At 41.7% G+C, this 27,546-nt stretch overlaps 1 protein-coding gene across 3 annotated transcripts in view; it reads left to right on the top strand.

The window, feature by feature from the left end:
• Positions 1–27,546, top strand: part of CDC14A (cell division cycle 14A) — a 282,800-nt gene that overhangs the window by 163,271 nt on the left and 91,983 nt on the right. For all 3 annotated transcript variants that reach the window (XM_030205744.1, XM_030205745.1, XM_030205743.1), the window contains one exon: positions 23,017–23,247. In XM_030205744.1, coding sequence (XP_030061604.1) covers positions 23,017–23,247 — 231 coding nt within the window. The remainder of the gene's footprint in view (positions 1–23,016; positions 23,248–27,546) is intronic.

Genomic DNA, 27,546 nt, shown 5'->3' with positions numbered 1-27,546 from the left:
TACATGTGACAACAGTATCTCAAGTACTCCATACATCTGGTCTCTATGGTAGGCTGAATACAAGCAATGCCATTATGCAAAGAAGCCCACCTTGTATCCCATTTTGAAGTATGCAAAGAAATGCTCAGATACTCTTGCCATGTGGATACGTTTTGTGGCCTAATGTAGAATTCTTCAACCAGTGTGCCATGGCAAACTGATGTGCCCTTGAGATCTTCCTAGTATGCTGCACAGGCAGCAGGAGAGGAGCACCTTCTGCCCTGTCCCCTAGACTATGACATACGTAGCTAACACCTCCTTCTCTCCATCCTACCCAAATGGGACAGCAGTGGCATAAAGAATATGGCAGCATGGCACCTTGAGACCCATGAGCATTGTCTGCTGGTCTGGCCCTCTGTGACCTCAGAAGTTTCATGGGGCAGGACTGAAATAGGCCAAGTGTGTGTTGGAGTTCTGAGTCTCCGCACCACCATTTTCTACAACAGACAGCAGCACAGAAAAGGAAGACCAGGGGACATGCTGGATATAGAGGAAAGTTGAAAGTGGAGATCAGGGGACTTGCGGCTAGCGAAAGTGCGAGCGGAAGAAAAAATGGCTAAAGATGTAAAGAGAGGTGACAAGACCTTTTTCATATATATTGGAGAAAGAAGAAAAGATAGGAATGGAATTGTGAGACTGAAAGATTTTGAGACTGGTTATGTGGAAAGTGAGGAGGATAAAGTGAATGTGCGAAACAATTACTTCTCTTTGGTGTTTATGGAGGAAAACCCTGATGAAGGACCGTGATTGGCTGCTAAAGGAATATTTGGGAATGGAGTGGATACTGCGCCGTTTACGGAAGAAAGCATTTATAAACAGCTGGAGAATCTGAAGGTGGACAAAGCCATGGGGCCGGATGGGATACATTCCAGGATACTGAGGGAGCTCAGGGAGGTCCTGGCAGGACCTCTTAAAGATTTATTTAATAGATCTTTAGAGACGGGAGAGGTTCCGCGAGATTGGAGACGAGCGGATGTGGTCCCTCTTCACAAAAGTGGAGCCAGGGAAGAAGTGGGAAACTAGAGACCAGTAAGATTCACGTCGGTGGTAGGAAAAGTAATGGAGTCGCTGCTGAAAGAAAGGATAGTTAATTTTCTAGAAGACAACGGGTTACAGGACCTGAGGCAACATGGCTTTACCAAAGGAAAATCCTGCCAAATTAATCTCATTGACTTCTTTGACTGGGTGACAAAAGAAATGGATGAAGGCCGTGCGCTAGATGTAATCTACTTGGATTTCAGCAAAGCTTTTGATACTGTCCCCCACAGAAGACTCGTGAATAAGCTGAAAGGACTGAACTTAGGACCGAAAGTGGTGAACTGGATAGAAAACTGGTTGACCGACATGTGGCAGAGGGGTGGTGGTAAATGGAATCCGCTCGGAGGAAAGGATGGTGAGCAGTGGGGTTCCTCAGGGGTCGGTGCTGGGGCCCATTTTGTTTATTTGTGAGAGATATTGCTGAAGGGTTGAAAGGAAAGGTTTGCCTTTTTGCGGATGACACGAAGATAGCCAATAGAGTGGATACCCTGGAGGGAGTAGAAACAATGAGAAGGGATCTCCGAAAGTTAGAAGAATGGTCGAGGGCCTGGCAGTTAAAATTTAATATACATTCAATAGAAACAGTTATGAATTTCATATATTATCTCTTTTTTTTTTTACCCTTATGCTGTGATCAAACTCGTGAATAAAAGTGTTAGCATTCAGCTTATGATATATGGGTGCTCAGTAACATATATGCTGCTAAGGCTGGACTACTGGGACGCAACATATGAACCCAACATCATTGCACCTCCGCCCTACCTACCGTCCAATTGCTTCTTGTACTCAAATGGTAATGAAACAGTTTGTAAACACTATCGGTAGGCACTATAATAGCAGAACCAATACCTAGCTTAGGGCTGGATGACGTCGGGTGCTCCTCAGCAGTGCCTCAGCTCTGTCAATAAAAGTCCGTGCTCGTGTCCAAAAATGTGAAGTTGCGAGATTTTTTATCATCTCAACCTTCTGTCTTTACTTATATGTCCATCTGTTCTTGTTCTCTCATTAACTTCTCTTGTTCTCAACACATCATGTGTTTTGCCTTTAGTGTATCATCAGGAGAACTTAATCTTAAGATCAATCGCTATGCTGTCATTAGACGTTCACACTGTATAATATAAACGATATACAAGTTAAAGTGTTATATCATTCGCTTGCTATGCTCCTCTAGATTATAAAACCCTGCTGCCTACTTGAAGCTGCTATGGTTTTCAGATTCCATTACCTATGGTATATCTTATCATAGCTCTAAGGCTTACCAAATAAGTGTGCCGCCTTACTCTCCCGCGGCTGACCATCAAAAAAACGCTGGCGCTTGCGCACTATTTAAGTATGATCTAATAAATGACGTCTACAGCTCGTCATTCATGCAACCACTCTATTTCCCGGTTTAGGGGCAACCAAATCCCACTGGAATATGAGTCTTTGGTCCTTGAGTTTCAGCATTCTGGCTATACCCCCCCCCCCCCCATGTGATGTTGTGATCTGCTTTAACACTAGGTATTTTAAATCTGAGATGGCATGCTGTTGAGTGGTCCAATGCTGTACCAAGGGAGCTTCAGAAGTCACAAGTTGCTGATGTGTTCCGCTATACGCTGTTTGATCTTCCATGTGGTAAAACCAGTATACCATTTGTTGCAAGGACACACGATTCCATACAACACTTGAGTGGATTCACAATCGGTCACAGTTGTAAAATGAAATGGCCTGCCTGTCTTAGGGTTAATCACCTGATCAGTTTGCCATACATATTTGCAGTAGACACATCGCTTACATGGTTTGTGGCCCCCTTTAAAATGTTCCCTCAAATTTTGACTCAAGTGGAAACGGGATTTTAATATCTTCCCCATGTTCCTAGCTTTCGTATTGGCAAACAGCGGGTAATCATTAAATTGTAATAATGAAAGCATGGGCCAATGATGTTTTATGATCCCTTGTACTGAAGCGGTCCTGTTGGAGTATGGTAAAATATATGTGAACTTTTCTTGTTTGATACCTGAATGTGCTTTATGTGGGGTGAGCAGCCATTGCTGGTGAGTGTTGGATGCTTGCTTCCAGGACGTCTTTAACAATTTGGGAGGGTAACCTCTTGCCCTGAACCTGTCATACATGTGCTTCGCCTCCATATTAAAATTGTCGTTTGTCCCACACAATTTCATGATGCGCAAAAATTAAAATTTAATGCCAAGAAGTGCAGAGTGATGCACTTGGGGTGTAGAAACCCAAAAGAGAGATACTGAATAGGAGGGGAAAGATTAGCAAGCTCAACTCAGGAGAGAGACCTTGGGGTGTTGTTGACGGAGGATATGAAGGTGAAGAAACAATGTGACAAGGCGACGGCCGTGGCTAGAAGGATGCTAGGCTGCATAGAGAGGGGTATAACCAGCAGAAGAAAGGAGGTGTTGATGCCCCTCTACAAGTCGTTGGTGAAGCCCCACTTGGAGTATTGTGTTCAGTTTTGGAGGCCGTATCTGGTTAAAGATGTAAAATGATTGGAAGCGATGCAAAGAAAAGCTGTGAAAATGGTATGGGGTTTGTGTTGCAAACCGTACAAGGAGAGACTTGCCGACCTGAACATGTATACCTTGGAGGAAAGGAGAAACAGGGGTGACATGATACAGACGTTCAAATATTTGAAAGATATTAATCCACATACGAACCTTTTCCGGAGATGGGAAGGTGGTAGAACTACAGGACATGAATTGAGGTTGCAGGGGGGCAGACTCAGGAGTAATGTCAGGAAGTATTTTTTCATGCAGAGGGTGGTGGATACGTGGAATGCCCTCCCATGGGAGGTGGTGGAGATGAAAACGGTAATGGAATTCAAACATGCGTGGTATAAACACAAAGGAATCCTGTTTAGAAGGAATGGATCTATGGAATCTTAGCGGACATTGGGTGGCAACGCTGGTATTTGGAGAATAAAACCGGTGCAGGGCGGACCTCTATGGTCTGTGCCCCAAGAAAGGCAGAGACAAATCAAACTTGGATATACATATAAAGTATTACATACCAGGGGCGTAGCCAGACTTTGGTGCGAGGGGGGTCCAGCGCCCGAGGTGAGGGGGCACATTTTAGCCCTCCCCCCCGGTGCCGCCGACCCACCGCCACTTTTGACAACCTCCCGCCCTCTCGACCCCCCCCCTGCGAACCCTCCCCCGCAATTGCCTACCTTCGGTTTTGCTGGTGGGGAACCCCAATCCCCGCCAACCGACGTCCTCTTCGTCCTGCAGTGAAAAAAGTCTTCGTTCTTCTGTTGCATGCTGCAGAATAAAAGTGCTGCCTGTTTAGGGTATTGGGGGGGGATGAGGGGTGATATATTTCTCTAGGCAAAACCATAAAAAAATAGTGAATTTCAGAACATTGAAACTGTTTAAAAAGTATAAAATTCAAACATAGGAGGAAAAGACCTCATAAAATTGGGGCAGTAGCTTTATGGTTAACCTACAACCATTTTGAATTGCATTTATACCTGCTCACCAGTAAAAAAAAAAAGTAATCATCGGTCAGCAAAACCTCCTTAAAGGAAAAAAATCGTGTATATCTAACATTGTATCTGGTGATCATGATAGTTAAATAACACTAATAATACTGAAGGTGTCCAGGCCAGGACGGAGTGAGTGTCAGCACAGTGAGGTTTTCAGAAGAAGCTCATGGTATTCATCCCAGAGTACTGATAGACCAATTTATTCAAGAAAGCTTACCATAATAACGCACCCTAATTGTCAATTAACAAGATGTACACTGGACTCTCACAATATCTAATTCTTTATTTCCTATCGCTCATACTAGTTTTGAAGTTTAATATTCATGATGGTTTCAAACTAAGTTATCCCGATTTTTATTATAAGATGAACTTTCCTTCCTGAATACTTACTCCATTTTGTCTCCGCTACCTTAACTATGTATTTCTTTTTTTCCCGGAACTGGTAATCACCATTACGGAAATATGTAAGCCACATTGAGCCTGCAAATAGGTGGGAAAATGTGGGATACAAATGTTGTAAATAAATAAATAAACTGAAAAATAAGCTTGCGGAACTATTGTTAGAAATATGTAATTTATCTTTAAAATTGAGCGTGGTACTGGAAGATTGGAGGGTGGCCAATGTAACGCCGATTTTTTAAAAAGGTTTCAGAGGAGATCCGGGAAATTATAGACCGGTGAGTCTGATGTCAGTGCTGGGCAAAATGGTAGTGACTATTATTAAGAAAAAAATTACAGAGCATATTCAAAAGCATGGATTAATGAGACAAATCCAAGGCATTGGGTCGTGGGACGGGCCAGGATTCGTAGTGCACTGGTCCCCCTCACATGCCAGGACACCACCTGGGCACCCTAGGGGGCACTTTTAGAAATTAAAAAAAAATGTAAATAGCTCCCAGGCGCATAGCACCCTTCTGTTGTGTGCTGAGCCCCCCAAATCCCCCCAAAACCCACTGCCCACAAGTCTACACCATTACCATAGCCCTAAGGGGTGCAGGGGACATCTACATATGGGTACAGTGGTTTTTGGGGGGGTTTGGAGGGATCAACATTAACCAGCACAAGTGGAACAGGTAGGGGGGGATGGGCCTGGGTCCGCCTACCTGACGTCCAGTGCACCCACTAACAACTGCTCCAAGGGACCTGCATACGGCTGTCAGGGAGCTGGGGATGACATTTGAGGCTGGCATACAGGCTGTCAAAAAAAGTTTTTAAAGTTCTTTTTTTGTGGTGGGAGGGGGTTAGTGACCACTGGGGGAGTCAGGGGAGGTCATCCCTGATTCCCTCCAGTGGTCATCTGGCCAGTTGGGGCACTTTTTTGGGACTTGGGTCGTGAAAAAAAAGGGTCCAGCAAAAGCGACCCAAATTCTCGCTTCTGCCGCCCTTTTTTTTCGATTATCGGCCGAAGGCGCCCATCTCTCCTCGGCCGATAAACACGCCCCAGTCCCACTTCACCACGCCTCCGACACACCCCAGTCAACTTTGTTCGTTCCTGCAACGGACTGCAGTTGAAGACGCCCAAAATTGGCTTTCGATTATACCGATTTGGGCGCCTTTGCGAGATTGGCGCCCATATCCCGATTTGGGTCAAAATATGGGCGCCCATCACTTTCGAAAATAAGGCCGATAGTAACCTATGGAACTTTGTAAGGCTAAGTGCTTTGAAAATACGCCTCATTGTCAACATGAATTTAGTGAAGGGAAATCTTGCCTCACCAATCTACTACATTTCTTTGAAGGGGTGAACAAACATGTGGATAAGGGGGAGCCGGTAGATATTGAGGCATATTTTCAAAGCACTTTGGGAGGCTAAGTTCCATAGGTTTCTATGGAACTTTGGGAGGCTAAGTGCTTTGAAAATGAGCTTGAAAGTGTATCTGGATTTTCAGAAGGCGTTTGACAAAGTGCTTCATGAAAGACTCCAGAGGAAATTGGAGAGTCATGGGATAGGAGGTAGTGTTCTATTGTGGATTAAAAACTGGTTAAAAGATAGAAAACAGAGAGTAGGATTAAATGGTCAGTATTCTCAATGGTGAAGGGTAGTTAGTGGGGTTCCCCAGGGCTCTGTGCTGGAACTGCTGCTTTTTAACATATTTATAAATGACCTAGAGATGGGAGTAACTAGTGAGGTAATTAAATTTGCTGATGACACAAAGTTACTCAAAGTCGTTAAATCGTTGGAGGATTGTGAAAAATTACAAGAGGACCTTATGAGACTGGGTGTCTAAATGGCAGATGACATTTAATGTGAGCAAGTGCAAAGTGATGCATGTGGGAAAGAGGAACCCGAATTATAGCTACGTCATGCAAGGTTCCACTTTAGGAGTCACAGACCAAGACAGGGATCTAGATGTTGTCGTTGAGGATACTTTGAAACCTTTTGCTCAGTGTGCTGCTGCAGCTAAGAAAGCAAATAGAATGTTTGGTATTATTAGGAAAGGAATGGAAAACAAAAATGAGGATGTTATAATGCCTTTGCATCGCTCCATGATGTGACCGCACCTCGAATATTGTGTTCAATTCTGGTCGCCGCATCTCAAAAAAGATATAGTGGAATTAGAAAAGGTGCAGAGAAGGGTGACAAAAATGATAAAGGGGATGGGTCGACTTCCCTATGAGGAAAGGCTAAAGCGGCTAGGGCTCTTCAGCTTGGAGAAAAGGCGGCTGAGGGGAGATATGATAGAGGTCTATAAAATAATGAGTGGATTTGAACGGGTAGATGTGAAGCATCTGTTAACGCTTTCCAAAAATACTAGGACTAGGGGGCATGTGATGAAGCTACAATGTAGTAAATTTAAAACGAATCTGAGAAGTTTTCTTCACTCAGCGTGTAGTTAAACTCTGGAATTCGTTGCCAGAGAATGTGGTAAAGGTGGTTAGCTTAGCGGAGTTTAAAAAAGGGTTGGACAGATTCCTAAAGGGAAAGTCCATAGATCATTATTAAATGGACTTGGGGAAAATCCACTATTTCTGGGATAAGCTGTATAAAATGTTTTGTACTTTTTTGGGATCTTGCCAGGTATTTGTGACCTGGATTGGCCACTGTTGGAAACAGGATGCTGGGCTCGATGGACCTTTGGTCTTTCCCAGTATGGCAATTCTTATGTACGGGTCCCCGTCGGGACCGGCACTGTTCTGCCCCCATTCCTCTTTCAGTGCAGCATTTTGGGCAAGAAACCTTTAGGACTGGATTTGCCAAGCCCTTGTGTGTAATGTTATGCTGCGCTGCGGAGGACAGTCTTGTTGAATAAAGATTTCCTTGTATAGAGAATCAACATAAGATAAGCGTGCTATTAGTGTTATTGAATTAATTAAATATCCTTTCTTTTCTATCATGGTTGAGTCCAAGAATTCTAAATCTGATCAGCACGATTCACTTTATTCTGGACTAAAAACAGCACCTCTGACCCCTGACAAAATGGCTGAAAATGATAAATCGAAAGTACAAGATCCAGTCCTTATGGACAACTTTGCAAAATCTGGGTTGGTGTACCCAGAGTATCAAGGAAGCTTGAAATGTACCCATAGAGTTGGGGGCAAGAAAGCTTGAGGAGCACTGTTCTAGGAGAGGCGTGTGTGGCTGTATTGCAGACATCCATCGACCATGTACAGTGAGAACCAGGCTATGCATACTGTTGCATCTAGGAGGCGTGGTGACAGTGGGAGCCTGTTCCACATTTGCTGAGTGCTTTGTAGAATGCGCTCGAACCACAAGCATTGTCAAAACTCACAGGACTTCATCTTTTGGTTATTGATCATAATGTCCTTGAGGGATACAGCCAGGGCCGTGCCAAGGGTCTCCCTGCAGACTACCAGTTGGCGCCCCCCCCCTCCCCCCGCACCTGCCTGGCTCCAAGGCAGCGATTCCCCTCTCTCCCCTGCCCTCCCGCTCCCATGTAGGAACTGCCCGCCTTCTTCTCCCCCCCAAGATCCCGTTCCTTTTTTTTTTCTTTTAAATTTACCTTCCTCCGGCAGCGCAGCATCAGTGAAGGAGGCGGCGCTCCCAGTCTTGACGTCTCTAGCCTTCCCTTGTTCGCTGCTCACTGCCCCGCCTTCTTCTGACGTCATCCTTGACGTCGGGACTGGGAGCGCCACCTCCTTCACTGACGCTGCGCTGCCGGAGGAAGGTAAATTTAAAAGAAAAAAAAAAAGAACGGGATCTTGGGGGGGAGAAGAGGGCGGGCAGTTCCTACATGGGAGCGGGAGGGCAGAGTAAGCACGCAGCGGCGGCGCCCCCCAGAGGATAGCGCCCCCCTGTGGCGCTTACCCCGCTTACCGCATCGGCACGGCCCTGGATACAGCCTAGTAATCCTGAACAGGATTTATTTGTATTTCATCTAGCTCAGTACTGCATATGTTCCAGTCCAGGGTTTGAGAAAGCTCTAAGTTTTAGGCTTCACACAGAGGCAGAGTAAGAATGACCCTAACTGCAGCAGCATAGAATGTGTTGTTAAATGTTTCATTTATTGTCAAGCCTCAAGCCTCGGTCCTGATTTCTGAGATACAGTGGACACTGAATTGATCTCACAGTGCATAAAAATCAGCAGCCAGAAAGTGCCAGCCTGTGAATTTTTTAAATTACTGTGCTGTCAGTGTATGCATTGGCCAGCAGCTAGGGGATTTGCTCCCACCACTCAATTAGGGTCCCCTAGAGATGAAGGGAGAAGGGTGTCTGATGAGGAGATATGTTGGGGAATAGGATAAAAAGCAGTGGGAAGATGCTGCATAAGAGGGAGGAATGTGTAGTTTTAGAAAGAATTTTATAATATATGGAACTTTGTAAGTCTAAGTGCTTTGAAAACGAGTCCCATAGACTGTTTGTGCTGTGTTTATAATATTTCTTGTCATAAACCACTTAGAGTTGTAGATATGTGGTTAGTAAATAATTTTAAATAAAGTGGGACACGCAACGTGCAGGAAACAAAGAAAGGGAAAGATACAAGGCAGAGGGATGATATGAAGTTGGAGGAGGTGGCAGGAGGGTTGAAAGGAGGAAAATGGAGTGGAGGGGTATGAGTGAGCTGAAAAGTGTGAGAAAAGATACAAAAAAAGTGAGGAGAAATGGAGAAGTGAGAAGTGGAGGAGTGGCCTACTGGTTAGGGTGGTGGACTTTGGTTCTGGGGAACTGAGGAACTGAGTTCGATTCCCGGCACAGGCAGCTCCTTGTGATTCTGGGCAAGTCACTTAACCCTCCATTGCCCGCCGCATTGAGCCTGCCATGAGTGGGAAAGCGCGGGGTACAAATGTAACAAAAATAAAATAAACCGATAAAAGGAAATATAGAGAGAGTGTAGAAGAGAGATGAAGCTTTGGCCTGTGGTGGCAAGTTTTAGAAGTAGCTTTTTAATTTAGCTCGCACCTTTCCATTGGTAACAGAGGGTAAGGTATATTTAGATATAGTAAGCTTTTCCCAGTCTCCATAGGGCTTACGGTCTATAGACCTGATTTGCAATCTGTGTTTTTAGAAGTCTGTGGTATTCAATCCAGAACAGGATTTTAAAATACATATTTTGTGCGGAGATGGAGTGGCAAGTAGACAAAGTATATATTCACCAAAAAGAATGGAGCTTTTAAAACATTTCAAAAAGTTTTTAAAGAAGGGATTTATTGGGTTTTAAACATCTTATCTGGAGTAAACTCAGCCTCTGTCAATTTTCATAATCTGTGAAATTGTAAAACCTGTCTGAATTTGCTTTTGTCTCTACTAATGTATGTTAACTGAGTTATGGGCTTAATTATTAATGAAATGAGATTGAAGGGGGGCAGACTCAAGATAAATGTCAGGAAGTATTTTTTCATGGAGAGAGTAGTAGATGCTTGGAATGCCCTCCCGCGGGACGTGGTGGAAATGAAAATGGTAACAGAATTCAGGCACGCGTGGGATAAACATAAAGGAATCCTGTTCAGAAGGAATAGATCCTAAGGAGCTTAGCCGAGATTGGGTGGCACAGCCGGAGGCGGGGATAGTGCTGGGCAGACTTACACGGTCTGTGCCCTGAAAAGGACAGGTACAAATCAAGGTAAGGTATACACAAAAAGTAGCACATATGAGTTTATCTTGTTGGGCAGACTGGATGGACCATGCAGGTCTTTTTCTGCCGTCATCTACTATGTTACTATGTTACTGTGGGCTTAATTAGTAAATATGCCCTTTTGACAATAATGAGGATTGTGTTAAATAATGTGTGTTAAACTGCATTAATATGCATTAACATTCAAGCCATAATAGAGGCAATGGAGGGTAAAGTGACTTGCCCAAATCACAAGGCATCTGTGGGATTTGAACCCTGGCTTCTTTGCTTCTCAGTTCATTGCTTTACCTACTAGTCAATATGGTTCCATCATACATATCTTTTAAGAATATTCAGAACTGCTGTAGTAGTCTTCTGAAGCCATACTACTGATTTTAGGAAACTGGAGAAATAGATGCATTTTTCCTGACCCAGTTATTCCCTCCCAGAATTTCATTTTTTTTTCCTTCTCCTTTACATCGTTAGGTTTAAGCGGTGGAAATGTATCATTTTGAAATCTCTGCGGGTATTTTCATGCATGTACTTTGCCTGGATTTTTTTTTTATTGAGATGTAAAGTACGTAAGCACAGATTTATCTTTGTTGTCTTCACTGGCCACATTTTTAAAGGAAAATACCACAAGGAATTTCTCTTTGAAATGAACTTGCAGTTCTACTCATGAAACTACAACATACTATGGAATTTCAAAATTTCCTTCCAAAAAAAAAAAGAGGGGAGGGGGTACTCACAGTTTCCACAAGGAGTCGAGCAAACACAAAACAAGTGAAAATGAGGAGAGTTCCAAAAAACCAAAGCAAACAAGGAGTAGGAGTATCCAAGAATTTATTAGCCAAAGTCAGCTGACCCAAGGAGACCTTACACGGGCCTTGTTTCGGCAAAGCGCCTTCATCAGGGGTTGTAGTAGTCCAGGTTGATTGGTTTGGAGAGTTTGAAAAAGCCATTGGAGTGCTGGAGCGATATGTGCTGCGTGGCGTAACACACAGTCAACTCTCCGAGAATGGAGGTATCACTCCAGTGTTCCAATGGTTTTTACAAATTCTCCGAAACCGATCAATCTGGACTGCTACCACCCCTTAGGAAGGCGCTTAGCCAAAACACGGCCTGTGTAGGGTCTCTTTGGGTCAGCTGGCTTTGGCTAATAAATTCTTGTATACTCTTACTCCTTTTTTGCCTTGGTTTTTTGGAACTCTCCTCACTTTCATCCGTTTTGTTCTTGCTCAAAATTTCCTTCTCCATTTCTCTCACTCTACATGATCTGGTTTTGGAGGTTGCACAATAGCCGACTAGTCTGGAAGAGGCCAGGATGTGTTGATGGTACAGAAGTTCAAAGGCACATCTAGTCTTTATATGATTTTATTTAAAAAATAAATTTCCAGTGTAATACTGAGTAAAAATACATATATAGTAATGTTTTTATACATAATCGTTAAAAACAAGAAATATTTATTTATTTTTGAGATTTATTAACCACCTTTTTAGTGGTAGTAATATCCAAAGTATCCATCCACTCCACAATTTTTTGGAGGCCGAAAAATGGGAGGAATTAATGCAAACAACGTCACACAAATAAAAGGTATAGCTTCACTAACTGCCATGAAGAACGTTATAAATTAGTGGTTCCAATGATCTTATTTCATGGGACATTGAGGCTTCAGTGGTTCTCTTGCTATTAATAAAAGCCCATAGCTGAGCAGTTAAAAAATAATTTTACAATGATATTTTAAAAAATGCAATCATATGGATTTTGTTTTTAAGAAAGAGCCCCCAGTTGAAGTACTCCAGGTATTAATAACAAGATGTTTTTGTTCATCTCTGAGTTTCTCTGGTTACATAGGAAAACTCCTTACAGTGCAACTCAAAAGAGAAATATCACTGTATTTAAGGAATAGGTACAGCAACCAATGTCTACCTGATCTCAAAAGTCAATATCCCATTCAATGCTACAGAACTGATGAATCCAAATCACTTTTCTAATAAGGAGGTAATATCCAGAACATCAGTTTCATGGCTAGTATCTTGCTTCTGCTCACCAGATCTCCTCTTAACAGGTAAATAGTAAATTCTAGAAATAGGTGGCATTGATCCCTTATGGACTTTCAGTATTTCACATAAGTAAAGTTGCTGCCCAAAGGGAACTTGGGGAAAATTATTAAATTCTCCAGAGCCTCAATTTTACTTCTCAATTTGATTATCTTTGATTAAAATAGACTTTAGTTTCACAGTTCTTCATTGCATCTTTAGCTTTTATGTCTTCACGTTTCCCTTCAACCTTTTAGTCTCTTGCTCGTGGACTACCGACAGTATTTTAATATGAGGCACTAGAGCTTGGTCAGAATCTGAACTGTTCCCATGTAGTCTCCAAAATGAAAGATTTTGGCCGAACCAGAGAAACTTCATAGGAAGAAGCAGTAGACTAAAGGACCTGGAACACTCAGTTTCTCTTTGTAGATCCACAGTTCTAGCCGCCTTCCACACTTGTACATCTGTCAAAGATCTCTTGCTCATAGCACCTCAGATTTCTATATCTCCAGCTGGCATATGCCCCTGTAGATACTCCCACAGAGAAATCAGGAGAGTTTCCTTATTACCAAGTTCTTCTTTTGAGCCACAGTGGCTTCTGCATCATCTTCCCATGATGCCGTTGCCATTGATTTTGGGAGGTTCTCTGAACTAGGTATTGGGGGAGATGTCCACTAGTCAGGGCTTGGAGTCCCTGGTGGGCATGTTTTAGAAGTAGTTTCTACTTTCCTGGGTCCTTTATTGTTCTAAATGTTTTTCTAAGAGTTTCCCCGTTATTTCTGTTTATGTAATTTAAATTGAAGTTGATATTGCTCAGACACAGGGGTAACATCAAACCCTAATACTGACTATGATATCATAATGTAGGTGTAAACCCTGTTAGTATCAACCAGTTATGCAATTGTTTAACTTTGGTGTAGGCTTACTTAAGCTGCATGTCTTTCTGTAGGTTTGACTAAGCTCCAAGTGGGGTAACGAATATATAAAATGCTTCCCATACTTCCAGGTCATTATGCATATGTCAAAATCCATGCATGACCTTTGTTAATATAAATTTTCTTAGGATTGACCATTTTTGCTGTATAAGGCAACCTTATACTTGCTATCCACTTTTTAGTGCTCATGATTGGATGCCAATGATGAATAATAGTAAGGTCCAGGAATTCCGACCTGTTTAAGGATTCTGAATACCTACAACCTTAAACAGCCTGCAATCTGAGTACTAACCATATACTTGTTGAGCCACCATAACAATGCTTAATCAAAACCACTATTCCTTCTCAAGACCACTGAGATAGATACATTAGATTATCTCTCCATGCGCTATGCAACAGATATAATAGAAGCCATAGAAAGACCTGAAAGTGTTTATTAGTATGATCCACCTGAAATTGCTATTACCTATACTTCATGGGATTTTGTAGATGAACTCATGGATTTGTTCCATTCATAAAACCTTTCTCACTACAGGTTTGAGTAAGTCTCAAGAGAGATGACATCAGGATTAAGCCCAAGGGGTTGGGTAATGTAAAGGGAATTCCATATGCCCAAAAATATACCACCCAAGAATGAAGTTTTCTGTCTTGCATAATATCTGCTAGCAATCCATAAGAGCAAAACTCGTCCTTTCGTTTGAGAGTTTGGCACCTTCTGGAATAGATAGTGACAAACTAGTTTTGTGTCACCCCTCCTCAGAGGGGGTGACAAGTGGGGAATGTATAATTATAGTACAGCAAGAGGCCCTCACTGGATGCCCACCGGAAGGGTGGAAGGCCAGATTTTAGGACTCAGGCTGTAAAAATACCAACTAGGTTTAAAAATCTATGACTGGCTGAGCAAGGACTTGCTTTTCCTGCAAGTTAATATGTGTTCTAGCTTAAGACCTATCCACTGGAATAGTGGTGGGCCAAGCTACATAGCTTTAAACAGCTGAAAAGCACTGACTAGGCCTGATAACAAGCTGATGGCCTTATAGCAGAGAGCCTGCAAGAGCAAGGACTGTTTGGTGAGTTCTAATGAAACCTGGTGCAACTTCCAAATTGAGTGTAACACACATGATGTAGAAATTAAAGACAGAAATGATAAGAAGTTTGGTTCATAACACGGAGTCTGTCTTTAATAAGTTGGCACCCAGATCACAAGATGTTATGAAATTGATATATCCATATTTAGATATCTTCATAAGAACAAAGTGTTTACAAAAAAGGAAATTACACAATAGCTTGCAATAGCTAATGTTTGGATGTTTGGATGTCCGTATCTAGGGAAGTGTTTACAAAAAAGGAAATTGCACAATAACTTGCAATAGCTAAAACGGAAAGAAGGGCACCTGGCCGGGTATGATTCAGAGAGATTGAGCAAGATTAGAAAAAAAGTCCCTTCTCATAGACTTGTATTAGGACCAGATACTATATAAGAGAAGGCCATCAGATAGATCGTTAGAGGTTCTCCCCAACGCATCTAGGACGCAGAGCTCCGGTCAGCTGAATCCAGAATTTGTCTGATGAATGTATCTGATTAAAGTCTGATTTGGTAAGAATAAAAAGACTATTTCTTTAACTACACTGTTTCTGTCCTTGCTTCAATTTATTCTCTATCTTCTATCTGTTTTGCAAACTAACACACACACACACACAAGTAAGATTTCTCACTGAACATAAATAGCCAAAGATTCATTTAGATCCAAAGAGACAGAAAGCTGTGGTCATGGGAATAAGATCTGAACTGAGCCTTCTGATGCCTCCTCAACAGCGATACCCATGGGCAGGAGTATCGCTGCAATTCAGGGAGGCGGTCCACAAGATCATAGAAGAACAGACCCTCTGTACACCTCCGTGTGGAAGGATCCCACGGGGGTCTATAGAGGGGTAGGTTAAACAAAAGTTATCTATAGGACCGTATGTAATTGCCAAGGTTCAGAGGGAAAATTTGTGTTCTGCCCTTATTTATAACCATAGTAATACAAGAAGAAAGAACGGTCAGAGGGCAGTAAGTGTAGCTGCTGTCATCTTAACCAATCAGCATCTGCATCTTGCATATGATCTTTGTCCTTACATGCTGGGCAGGTCATGGCTGCTAGGATGGATAGCTCAGTCTCTTGAGTCATATTCCCAAAGAAACGTACTTTCAACTTACAGAGCTCTTTCCCCATCCCATTTCTCAGACACTGTTAGTACAGCTAGGAAATAAGGTCTGTTCTCCTTTATGACTAACTTAAGCAACTTGCCCCTAGACATCTGAAAGTTATATAGGTCAAATTAGCCAGTGGTAGATATATATAGCTGTTCTAGACCATGTTACTGGTGGATATATAAATACAATGTACTTAATTTTAACTGCTTTGCTGCAATTTTATTGCGATTAGCGGTATATCAAGCTTATGCATGTAAATATTTTCACCATAATTCCCCTACAATGTTTTAATATAGCCAGACCCCTCTCACCCACCAGTGACTGATGACATAATAGTTTGCCCAGCCAATAAGGTTGAACAACAAGATTAATCGATCAGCAGTTCCACAGAGATGGTACAATGGTTTGCTCAGAGCATGGACTGCTAGTTAACCTCACGGCTTAAACTGCGAGGTTCGACTGTGTTCTGTGTATAAGAAACAGCAATTTATTTATAAAAACACACTGGGAAAGGTCCCTGTTTCTAGATGACTATGTGCTGATCAGAGCAGCAACCTTTAAGTCAAAGAGTTCATGCCTCCCAGTAAGCCACTAAAGGAGCCTCTACAGTACTTGTATGGAGATGACTAAGATGTACATCTGTTCAGGCTTTAAGTTTCCTAGTCATTTGGCCATCATATTCCAGCTAACAAGGACATAGAATCAAATACACTAACCCTTTAGAATTATAATTAAAATGTTTCTTAACATGAAGCCATAGGCTGTGTGATAGGCATATATTCCATAATGGAACAAGGACACCTAGGTTCTGTTATATAATATAATATAAGCATAACCTGGTATCAGTGGGCCTAACATCTAGGTGCCTGCATTTACACAATCCACAGAGCGTTTGTAAGTGTGAGCACTTAAATGTAGAACCGATGAATATAACTTAAGAGTATTTGTAAGTTACACGCTTAAGTGGGAGCCCTGCCTTTGGCCTACTCATGTGCCACCTATGTGTACACACCCCTCACGAATATGCACTATGCAAGATAGGTTGGTGTTTACTGAATAGCACTTAGGTATATGCATGTATGTGCTAGTATTTTAACCATTTATGAGCATAACGCTCATGTAAACGTTAGCACATAGATTATAGGATTGCCCTTATTACATCTGTACTGTCCCTTCTAACCAACACCCAGTGGTGGCTTATTGGGTAATGTAGATGGTGCCAAAAGTTTTAAATTCTCTTGTCCTTTGGAAAGCAAACCGTGGCATTGTTTGAAATACAGCATGAACTTTAAGGACAAGGCAGTATTTGGCTGTTAAAAAAAAAAAAAAAGAATTTTCTCAAAAAAGCCCGTACAGAATATAGCAGAGCACAGATTAAATCAGCTAAAGGGCTGGTTCACAGATTAGTGAAACTTTGCACACTGTACATAATAAATGCAGTTTGTTTTTAAATAAAGCAGAATTTATTAAAAGTCTAGACCTGGAAGCCTACAGTTATCCACAGAGAAACACAGACTAATGTTAACGTTTTAGATTTGTACAATAGAAAACAGACCTATAAATTGATTTTATTATTGCCTTCCAGTATTTTACATACACATTTATGGAAGGTAATGTGTCCGAGTGCAGTAATTTAGGAACTGTCTTGGACTATAGTTGTTCCTACAGCAGCATCCTGTTCAGCAGGGCCTGATGAGCTTTAGAGAGCATGATTCTGCAACTGTCGAAATGGGAGAAACAGAACTTTCTTTTTAAAGCTTGTGTATCCTCTAGAGATTAAAAGCCTCCAAAATCAATTATCTAATGTACATGAAGAGGGGAGACCCTCTGTTGTAACCTACTGTCTGGCCATGCGAAATGGTCTCTTTAAATCTTTTTGCAGACTTGCTGCAGTCGTGGAATCCACTGAGCAATGGTGCTGTAATATATCAGAACTGCCCTCAGGGATCAGACCTATCTCATGTTCCTTCCCCTCCTGTTACTACACAAATTGGAGTAAGTCCCTTAGGAGCTTGGAGAGCAAGTCCTGCTAAGAGCTTAAGGAGTGCCTTGTCTGAACTCAGCTTAATAGATTCTCTGTCAAAGGGTAACCGTGTTAGTTCACTTGACAATGTAGGAATGCAACAGATGTATTGAATTAGTCCAGTCAAACAGACACCCCCTTATTTCACATAGCCGAGTGCAGTAACATGTCAATCAAAATCCTTTGTGTTAGGGTTGGAAAGCTGCCATGAAATGTTTTATTTATTTCAGATTTTCATTTCAGGTTTATTTTGTCTTTCCATGATGAGTGTAATTTTTGTAAAGCATTTTTCTCATGTAAAGTGTGTTTTACATGTAGAAAAAAGGGTGTTATAAAGTTGTGCAAAGGTATCCATGCATAAAAAATAGGATCACTGCAATATGGTATCTACTTTTAAACAGTCTGTGCATAGGTGTTTCTGAGGGTGTGGTTTGGGTAGAGCTAAGGCAGGTTTCCTATACATGTGCTTATAAAATAAGAATACATGCATAGACTGTATGCATGCAGCACATATTTGCATCTTTTTTGCAGCGGGTATAAATTTGTGCATTACCGATGTGTATGTTGCCTTCATAAAATAGGTACAGATGCCCTGTAGTTAAATCATTAACGCCCTCCCCCCCCCCCCCCCCCCCACCACACACACACACACACACACTTGGTTATATTATGCAATAGCAAGCGCAGAACAGGGTGATATTGTACTGACAAAAGTATTTAAGTAATGAGTTTGCTCCAAAGACAAGCAGGTTGTAGTATTCTTAAACACTTAATATTATGACTGGGTGATGTCATTTGATGGAGCCATGTGGGGACACTCACCAGCTTGTTTACTATGACTTTTTAGAGCATTGCACCACATAAATGTGTGTCTTGCTGCCTGCTGCTGTCGCATGGGACCTAGTCAGTCTTGTTTTTTCCACAAAGCAGATAGGAGTGCTTCTGTAGCTCTCTTCAGCTTATATTTTAAGATCATGTGTATAGTTAACTTTTTGGGTAAGATTTGCCTCTCTATTATGTGTAAGTCCTGTTACCACTGTGCAAGATCCAGATCCCTAGTAGTTCACCTTTAGTTAGGGTTTATGGCTCTTTACAAGTTTCTTTTCTCTCCTGTAGCTCACTAGGCCTTCTTAGGCCTTGGGAAACTGACCAAATTGATTTTACACAATTGAGTCATTTGATTTTGCTGTGGCTATTTTTCCACACATGTTCCAGAAAAAAAGCTCTTAGTGGCTTTAAGAAGTGTTCCAGGTATAACAGGACCTTCCTTAGCATCAGCACCAGACTAGTCCAGGAGCTTGTGGGTTGTTGTGTCCATCGACCAGCAGATAGAGAGAGTACAGAATTGTGCTGTGCCTTATAAGGAAACTTTGCAGCTATAACAATTCGGTGTTTAAATATCAAAGCAGTGGTAAACTATTTGAACAATAACACAAATTGAACTTCTTTCTTCTATAACAGTATAACAAAACAAAATTGAAAAATACTTGTTGAACTAGAGAAGTGTAAAACTGAGCAACGAAGCTCTGCTAAGTAAGAAATGAGGGGATGAGAAGAAATAGAAAGGAAGATGAGTAGCTGGACTGGTCTGGTGTGTCTAAAGGAAAGAGAATTAGGTAAGACTTAATTTCTCTTTCCTTAACATCAGCACCAGGCCAGTCGGGAACTTGTAGGATGTAACAAAGCAGTCCTCAAGATGGAAGAGAAACAGACATCTGTTCCCTAATCATTGAATCAGCAAAACAAAGCAGGGGATCCCTCTACGACAAAGAGTCACAGCAAGCAAAAGTAGAGGCTGACCAAAGATGAATCACCACTGGGGATATGGTCCAATAGTCTTTATTGAAACAAATAAGAAAAGGACCTGACACGGTCCATGTTTCGGTGCATGTAAGCGCCTACATCAGGAGTCAAGTAGTAAACACTGGACAGAGGTGCAGGTATTTTGCTCTGCGTTTATACAAAGAATGGAGTATCAATGTATTTAAGCACTGAATGCTAGTGAACCAACACTTGCAAAGACTTTCCTTATTTGTTTCAATAAAGACTGTTGGACCATATCCCCAGTGGTGATTCATCTTTGGTCAGTCCCTAATCATTGAAGCCTCAAAGGCTGCTGTTTCTCTATCCGCTACATCCAAGCAATAATTCTTTGCAAAAGTATTACAGGCATGACCAGGCTTCCACCTTACAAATTTCCAAAGGTGAAGCTGCATGACATTCTGTCCAAGAAGAAGCCACTCCCCTTGTAGAGTGAGCTTTTAATTTCACTGGTGGTTTCTTCCCTGCTAAAAGATAAGCAGAAGAAATAATTTCTTTCAGATAATGAGCAATAGCCTTTGAGGCAACCTGTCCTTTCCTAGTCTTACAAAAGACAATCTAGCAGATATTGGAAAATCATTAGTGACTTCAAAATACTGCATAAGAGCTCTCCTGACATTAATATAGATTAGCTCAACAGTAATATTTGAAGCTATATGTTACGACAGTATATATTCCTTCACACACAGTAAAGTAGAAACGCTCTCCTTCAATTATGGAGTCTGATGGGTTATATACCGTCGCAGCATATAGCTTCAAATATTACTGTTGAGCTAATCTACATTGCTGCACATTGTTCCTGCTACTTTTGTGACCCCTGACGCAGTTGCTGAGCGCCGAAACATGGCCCGTGTCGGGTCTTTTTGAAGATTGGTTCATAAATGCGTATGATTAAAGGAACTGTCCCTATTTTGAAGGCTCCTAGTACTATTTTTTGTTATTCGGACTTTTGTTTGTACTTTGCTCCCTCTCTTTGCTGTATTAAGCAAACGAAGGAAAGAAAAATCACAAGGATACTCCTGCTTCTGAAAGGAAGGAGGATTAACAGCTTGATTTAAATGTAATACTGAAACTACGTTTCGGAAAAGGTAAGGAATGGGATGTATAGAGACTCCTGCTTCTGTAAACTTAAAGGAATCTTTTCAAGAAAGAGCTTAAAGCTCAGAAACTCACCTATCAAAAAAAATTGCTACCAAAATAGTCTTCAAGGTATGGTCTTTGATTTGTGGCTTTCTTCAAAGGATCAAAAGATGTTTTTGCAGAGATTTGAGAATTACATTTAGATTCCAATGTGGACATAGTATGAAGAATGGGATGCAACTGATGAACCTCGTTTGAGAAAATGAACTATATCCTTTTGACAACTGAAGAAATGGGAAGCTTTGTCATTCTTTGTTGTTGCCATCAAGTCCAGGAGTGGATTTCCTCAGCAATTTACTGTGAGATTGAAGGCCTGTTGAGAAAGTTCCCACTCTCCTGGATCCAAAGAGCAGTGCTTGCTAAGGAAATCTGCCTGAAGATTTTGATTTCCTTCTATGTGAGTCGCCAAAAGGTTGCTGAGATGCTTCTCACGCAGGCAGAGAGAAGGTGAGTTTCCAGAGCCAGCTGAGCAAGTTCCTCCTTGTCTGTTGACATAAGCCACTGCTCTAGCATTGTCACACAGAACTCTGACTTCTCCATCAAGTGCTCAGTAAAAGCTAGAAAGGCCATGCAAATCACTGTCAATTTCAGTTGGTTGATTGACCAGAATGCTTCTATTAAGGAACACTTTCTTTGAGCCGTGTGGTTTGGAAGATGTGAAGGTGAGACCTAATTTCTCCATATCCATCATGGATGCTCGTAATTGGTGTCTGGAATATCTGGGACCCAATCATGATTCCTTTTCTTGTAAACTCTGCAGATGTCAAGGAAGGGCATCAGAAGTCATGAAAAGCAGTACAAAAGGATTTTTAGTGCAGAGAAATCTAGTCCATCGATATTGGCATTGGGAACACTGGTCTCTCTGGCTCCAGGAGGAGTTGCATTGGATACTAGAGAGGCATCGACATCAAGAGGGTCGTCACCTCCCTTGACATCAAGCATAGATAGAGGCCATTGGGATTGAGCATCCCCTCCTGAGAAAGAGGAAGGAATCATCCTTGTTGGCACCAGGGTATGCAAATGCAGGATGTTGGGTGTAGGCTAGAATGCACCGACATCAATCCACCTTGAGGCATGGTGCTGAGAGTATGAAGAAACTGAGGTCACCAGTGCTCTCAAATCACCCCTGACAAAGAAGCTTTCCCTTCTTTACATTGGAGGGGGCATGCCAGCCTCCAGGAAATCAAGACCTTGCACCCTACACACCTTGAGTACCTCCTGAAGGATGTGACTACACTACTGAATCCCAGTCTATGTTGATGGCAGCCCTTGAGGAGCATCTCATGGGTATATTGCAAGAACGAATAGAATTTTGATTTGTCATAGGAGCCAACTTTTCAAAATGATTGAAAACCCTAAACTCAATACCAGTTGTTTCTCCTTGGACACAGTGGTGTGGAGTTTGTTCATTATTAAGGATTCTCAAGCACTTGCTAGAACCTCTGCTTGTTATTGGGTTGAATATAAAGGGGCTGATATAAGCAGCAGATCAGTTAAGTCACTGCTTCTAAAAATACCTTGTTGAAATTAATTGGATGACTTATTTGGCTCATTTGAGGCCAGGTAATTTTGTGGTTCAGTTTTAGATTAACTTTTAAACCATTCTTCAAGATGCTTTTATTTCTCCTATATTTAATTGGTTAACTTTAGTTAGAATGAACTTTCTTGTAAAAGATAACTGTTCTGCTTGGCTGGAAATTCAAAATGTAAGATTTGTTTAGATAACTCCCAAAGTTACCTGGGCAAATCTTTTTAAAATCAACCTTAGTTGCTTAGAGGTCCTTCTACAGAGCTGCAGTAATATGCCCTTACGTGGGTTTTTCTTACGTGCTAAGGCCATTTCTACTGCAGTCGGAAAATGGCTTATTTTCTATTTTATGAATTAATGGCATGCACTAATGTTGCCATTAGCGCATGGCCATTAACAAAAATTAGCACATGAGCCCTTACCGTCGCCTATTTTGTAGGTGGTAAGAGCTTGTTCACTAATCCTGCGCTAATCAGTTAGTTCATTGGCATTACAGCATGCTAAGTGATTAGCACAAACACCCACTATCCGTCCCATTATGTTAAAAAATAAAACGTTTTTTAGCTTGTGGGAAGTGTGCAGTTTTGAAAATTACCGTGGGATGCCTCAATGAGCCCCACAGTAAGCCCTTTTAAGATGCAGTAAACACGTGCTACTGCTTACCGCAGCTTAGTAAAAGGACTCCTTAGTGTAATGTCGCAATGAGTTTTCTTCTTCAATAGTACTTACATATGATACATTTTCTTCTTAATTGTAGGTTACCCTCTTCATGCCCCTGAAGCCTACTTCCCCTATTTTCGGAAGCACAACGTTACCACTATTATAAGGCTGAATAAAAAGATTTATGACGCCAAGCGCTTTACAGATGCTGGTTTTGAGCATTGGGATCTGTTCTTTGTGGATGGCAGCACACCGAGTGACAGCATAACACAGAGATTCTTGACTCTCTGTGAGAACACTTCAGGTGCAGTCGCGGTGCACTGTAAAGGTATGGTCATGCTGTTGGAATTCTCATTTCAAATTAATCTGCAAATACTTGCGTGATAAAATGTTTTGTCAGTTTTGAAAATAAAACCTTAGCTTTGCTGTAATTGCTAAGAGTTTAGGGAAGAGACAGCTTGCAGGGGTATCTCTTGAGCCCTGTAGTTCAGCATATTTCCACTGGGTGGTGCTACTTGTCTTTTTCTAAAATTCTCCAGTGTGTTTACCTTAATCCTGGTTAAAGCTTCTCGCCCCTAATTATTTTGGCCTCTGCAGCTCAAAGAATGAGAAAATACCTCCCACTCCCCAAATAGCAAGTGCTCTAAAAGCAGATATTCATGAATATTTGGCGTATGCAGGTAGAACTTCATTAACACTCAACACTCTGCCCTCAAACATTTATTTATTCAAATATGTACATGCTTTATTCACCTCCCAGAACTCTTAGTTCCAATTGTTTGCTATAGCTAGGCAGCTCTCATTCTTCTTTTTATGAGCTGTTTAGTCACGTTTAATAATTTGTATACACTTGTGGAGAAATAGGGAAACAAGCTGCAACATTCATAAACTCCTTGCCTAATATCTTAAGAATAAACACAACTTTGTTCTATGTTTAAGTGCTTGCTAAAACTCCATTAAATAGCTATTTCTAAAATGTTTGTGGTGGTCAGGTCCAGGAGTATGATTTTCCCACAGTTAAAAATAAAAATGCATTGGTATGCCTTGACATCTAGACATTAAGAATTGATACTGGGTCAGACCAAAGATCTATCTAGCCCAGGGGTGGGCAGCCATGGTCCTTGAGGGCCACAACCCAGTCAAGGTTTTAAGATTTCCATAATGAATATTCATGAGATTGATTTGCATGTACTGCCTCTATTGTATGCAGATAGGTCTCATCCATATTCATTGTGGAAATCTTGAAATCCCGACTGGGTTGTGGTCCTCGAGCACTGTGATTGCCCACCCCTGATCTAGTGTAATATTCTGCTTCCGACAGTAGCCAAGCTAGGAAGTATTGGCAGAATACCAAAGAGTAGCAAGGTTTTACACTACTTACCTCCAGGGGCCAGCAGTGACTTTCTCCAGGTCTACCTTAACGGTTTTTGAACTTTAAAACTCAAGGAATTTGTCCAAACCTTATTTAAAACCCAGTTACTCTAACTGCTTTTACCACATCTTCTGCCATTAAGTTCAGAGCTCAACTATGAGGAGTGAAAAAAATATTTTCCTTTCTGTGTTGTGAAAGTTTTACTGCATAACTTCATGGTATGTCCCCTAGTCTTTCTACTTTTTTGAAAGAATAAATAATCAATTTACCTTTATCCATTCCACTCCATTCAGGATTCTGTAGAACTTTATCATATTCCTCTTCAGCTGTCTCTTCTCCAAGCTGAAGAACCTTAACCTCTTTAATCTTTCCTCATAATAAAATTATTCCATCATCTTTATCATTTTGGTTGCCTTTCTCTGTACGTTTTCTAGTTATGCTATATCTATTTTGAGATGTGGCAACCAAAATTGCACACAATATTCAAGGTGTGGTTTACCATGGAGCAATACAAAGGCACTATTCCTTTTGTAATAATTCCTAATATTCTGTTTGCTTTTTTTGCCTGCTATACACCGAGCAGAAGATTTCAACATATTGTCCATGATGACATCTAGATCTTTTTCCTGGGTGATGATTCTTAATATGGAATCTAGCCTCATGTAGGTATATATTCACCCTCCTCCATTGTGAGAATTGTATATTTAACCCTGCTCTTTATTTTTTATCTTTTAACTAGTTCCCAATTCACAACAGAACATTGCCATCTGTTCCATGATTTGCTAATTTCCTTGGGAGCTTCTCATGTGGGACTTTGTCAAAAACTTTCTGACAATCTAGATGCACCACAACAACTAGCTCCCTTATATCGACATATTTGTTCACACCTTCAAAAAATTGTAGCAGAATAATGAAGCAAGACTTCCCTTGCTAATTCATGTTGACTCTGCCCCATTAAACCATGTGTGTTTATGTATTTAGTAATTTTGTTCTTTAGAATAGTTTGTCATTTTGCCTGGGATTGACATTAGTCTCACCAGTCTGTAGTTTCCCGGATCACCGTGGAACCCTTTTTAAAAACTGACCAATTTTCAGTTACCATGGATGATGTAATGATAGGTTAAAAATTGCTAAGAGCAGATGTGCAGTTTCATTTTGAGTTCTGTCTGGGGTATATACCATTCAGTTCAGGTGATTTACTGACTTTCAGGCTTATTTTGGAAAGAGAAGGATGCCCATCTTTCGACACAAATCACAAGATGGGCGTTCTCGCAGGGTGCCCAAATCTGCATAATTGAAAGCCAATTTTGGGAGTCCTTAACTGCTTTCCATCGTGGGGACGACCAAAGTTCACGGGGGCGTGTCGGAGGCGTAGTGAAGGCGGGACAGGGGCATGCCTAACACATGGGTGTCCTCGACCGATAATGGAAAAAAGAAGAGCATCCCTGACGAACACTTGGACAACTTTACCTGGTCCTTTTTTTTTTTTACGACCAAGCCACAAAAATGTGCCCTAAATGACCAGATGACCACCGGAGGGAATCGGAGATGACCTCCCCTTACTCCCCCAGTGGTCACTAACCCCCTCCCACCCTCAAAAAAAATTAAAAAAATATTTTTCCAGCCTCTATGCCAGCCTCAACTATCATACCCAGCTCCATGAAAGCAGTATGCAATAGCAGTTTTAGTGGGTACTGCAGTGCACTTCAGGCAGGCAGACACAGGCCAACCCCCCCCCCCCCCACCTGTTATACTTGTGGTGGTAAATGTGAGCCCTTCAAAACCCACCAGAAACCCACTGTACCCACATGTAGGTGCCCTCTTCACCCCTAAGGGCTATGGTAGTGGTGAACAGTTGTGGGGAGTGGGTTTGGGGGTGGGGGGGGCTCAGCATACAAGGTAAGGGAGCTATGCACCTGGGAGCAATTTCTGAAGTCTACTGCAGTGCCCCCTAGGTTGCCCGGTTGGTGTCTTGGCATGTCAGGGGGACCAGTGCGCTACGAATGCTGGCTCCTCCCACGACCAAATGGCTTGGATTTGGTCGTTTCTGAGATGGGCGTCCTCGGTTTCCATTATCACCGAAAATCGGGGACGACCATCTCTAGGGTCGACCTAAATTTCACGATTTGGGCGTCCCCGACCATATTATCGAAACGAAAGATGAACACCCATCGTTTCGATAATACAGGTTTCCCCGCCCCTTTGCCGCGACATCCTGCGAGGACGTCCTCAGGAAAACTTGGGCACCCCTTTCGATTATGCCCCTCTTTGTGATCCGCCTTGGTTAAGGCAGAATATAAAATGAATAAATCATAAACCATTTAGCTTTAAAAATCCATCCTCCAATCCTCTAGGTTCAGCAAGATTTATATCAGTTCCTTTGTATCGTTACTTTTAAATACCATTTCTGGCACAGGTAGCTTCCTTACATCCTCCTCAGTAAAGATCGAAACCAAGGATTCATTTAGTTTTTCCATTATGAACACTTCCTCCCTGATTACTTATTTTTCTTTTTGAAGATTTAATGGTCCAACTGTTTCCTCAAAAGAAAAAAATGGGAGAATGAGCAGTACTTACACACAAATATTCAAATACAAAAAAACTGCTCAACCTCTTGAACATAAGAACAGCTGTACTGGGTCAGACCAATGATCCATCTAGCCTAGTGTCCTGCTTCCAACAGTGGCCAATCCAGGTCACAAGTACCTGGTGGAAACCCAATAAGTAGCAACATTCCATGCTACCAATCACAGGTCAAGCAGTGGCTTCCCCCATATCCATCTCAACAGCAGACCTATAGACTTTTCTTCCAGGAACTTGCCCAAACCCTTTATAAATCCAGATACACTAACCACTGTTACCACATCTTCTGGCAGTGAGTTCCAGAGCTTAACTGTTCGTTGAATGAAAAAATATTTCCTCCTATTTGTTTTAAAAGTATTTCTATGTAATTTTGATTGAGTGTCCCCAGTCTAAAAATCGATTCACTTCTACCCATTCTATACTATTCAGGTTTTTATAGACCTCAATCATATCCCCCCTTAGTTGTCTCTTTTCCAAGCTGAAGAGCCCTAACCTCGTTAGCCTTTCCTCATACGAGAGGAGTTCCATCCCCTTAATCGATTTGGTCACTCTTCTTTGAACCTTTTCTAATTCCACTATATCTCTTTTGATATTCGGTGACCAGAATTGAACGCAATACTCAAGGTGAGGTCGCACCATGGAACTATACAGAGGCATTATAATATTCTTGGT

The sequence above is a fragment of the Microcaecilia unicolor genome, chromosome 6 (genome assembly GCF_901765095.1).
Source record: "Microcaecilia unicolor chromosome 6, aMicUni1.1, whole genome shotgun sequence".
Classification (NCBI taxonomy): domain Eukaryota; kingdom Metazoa; phylum Chordata; class Amphibia; order Gymnophiona; family Siphonopidae; genus Microcaecilia; species Microcaecilia unicolor.
The sequence above is the reverse complement of the archived record's forward strand: the minus strand, read 5'-3'. Positions and strand labels throughout refer to the sequence as shown.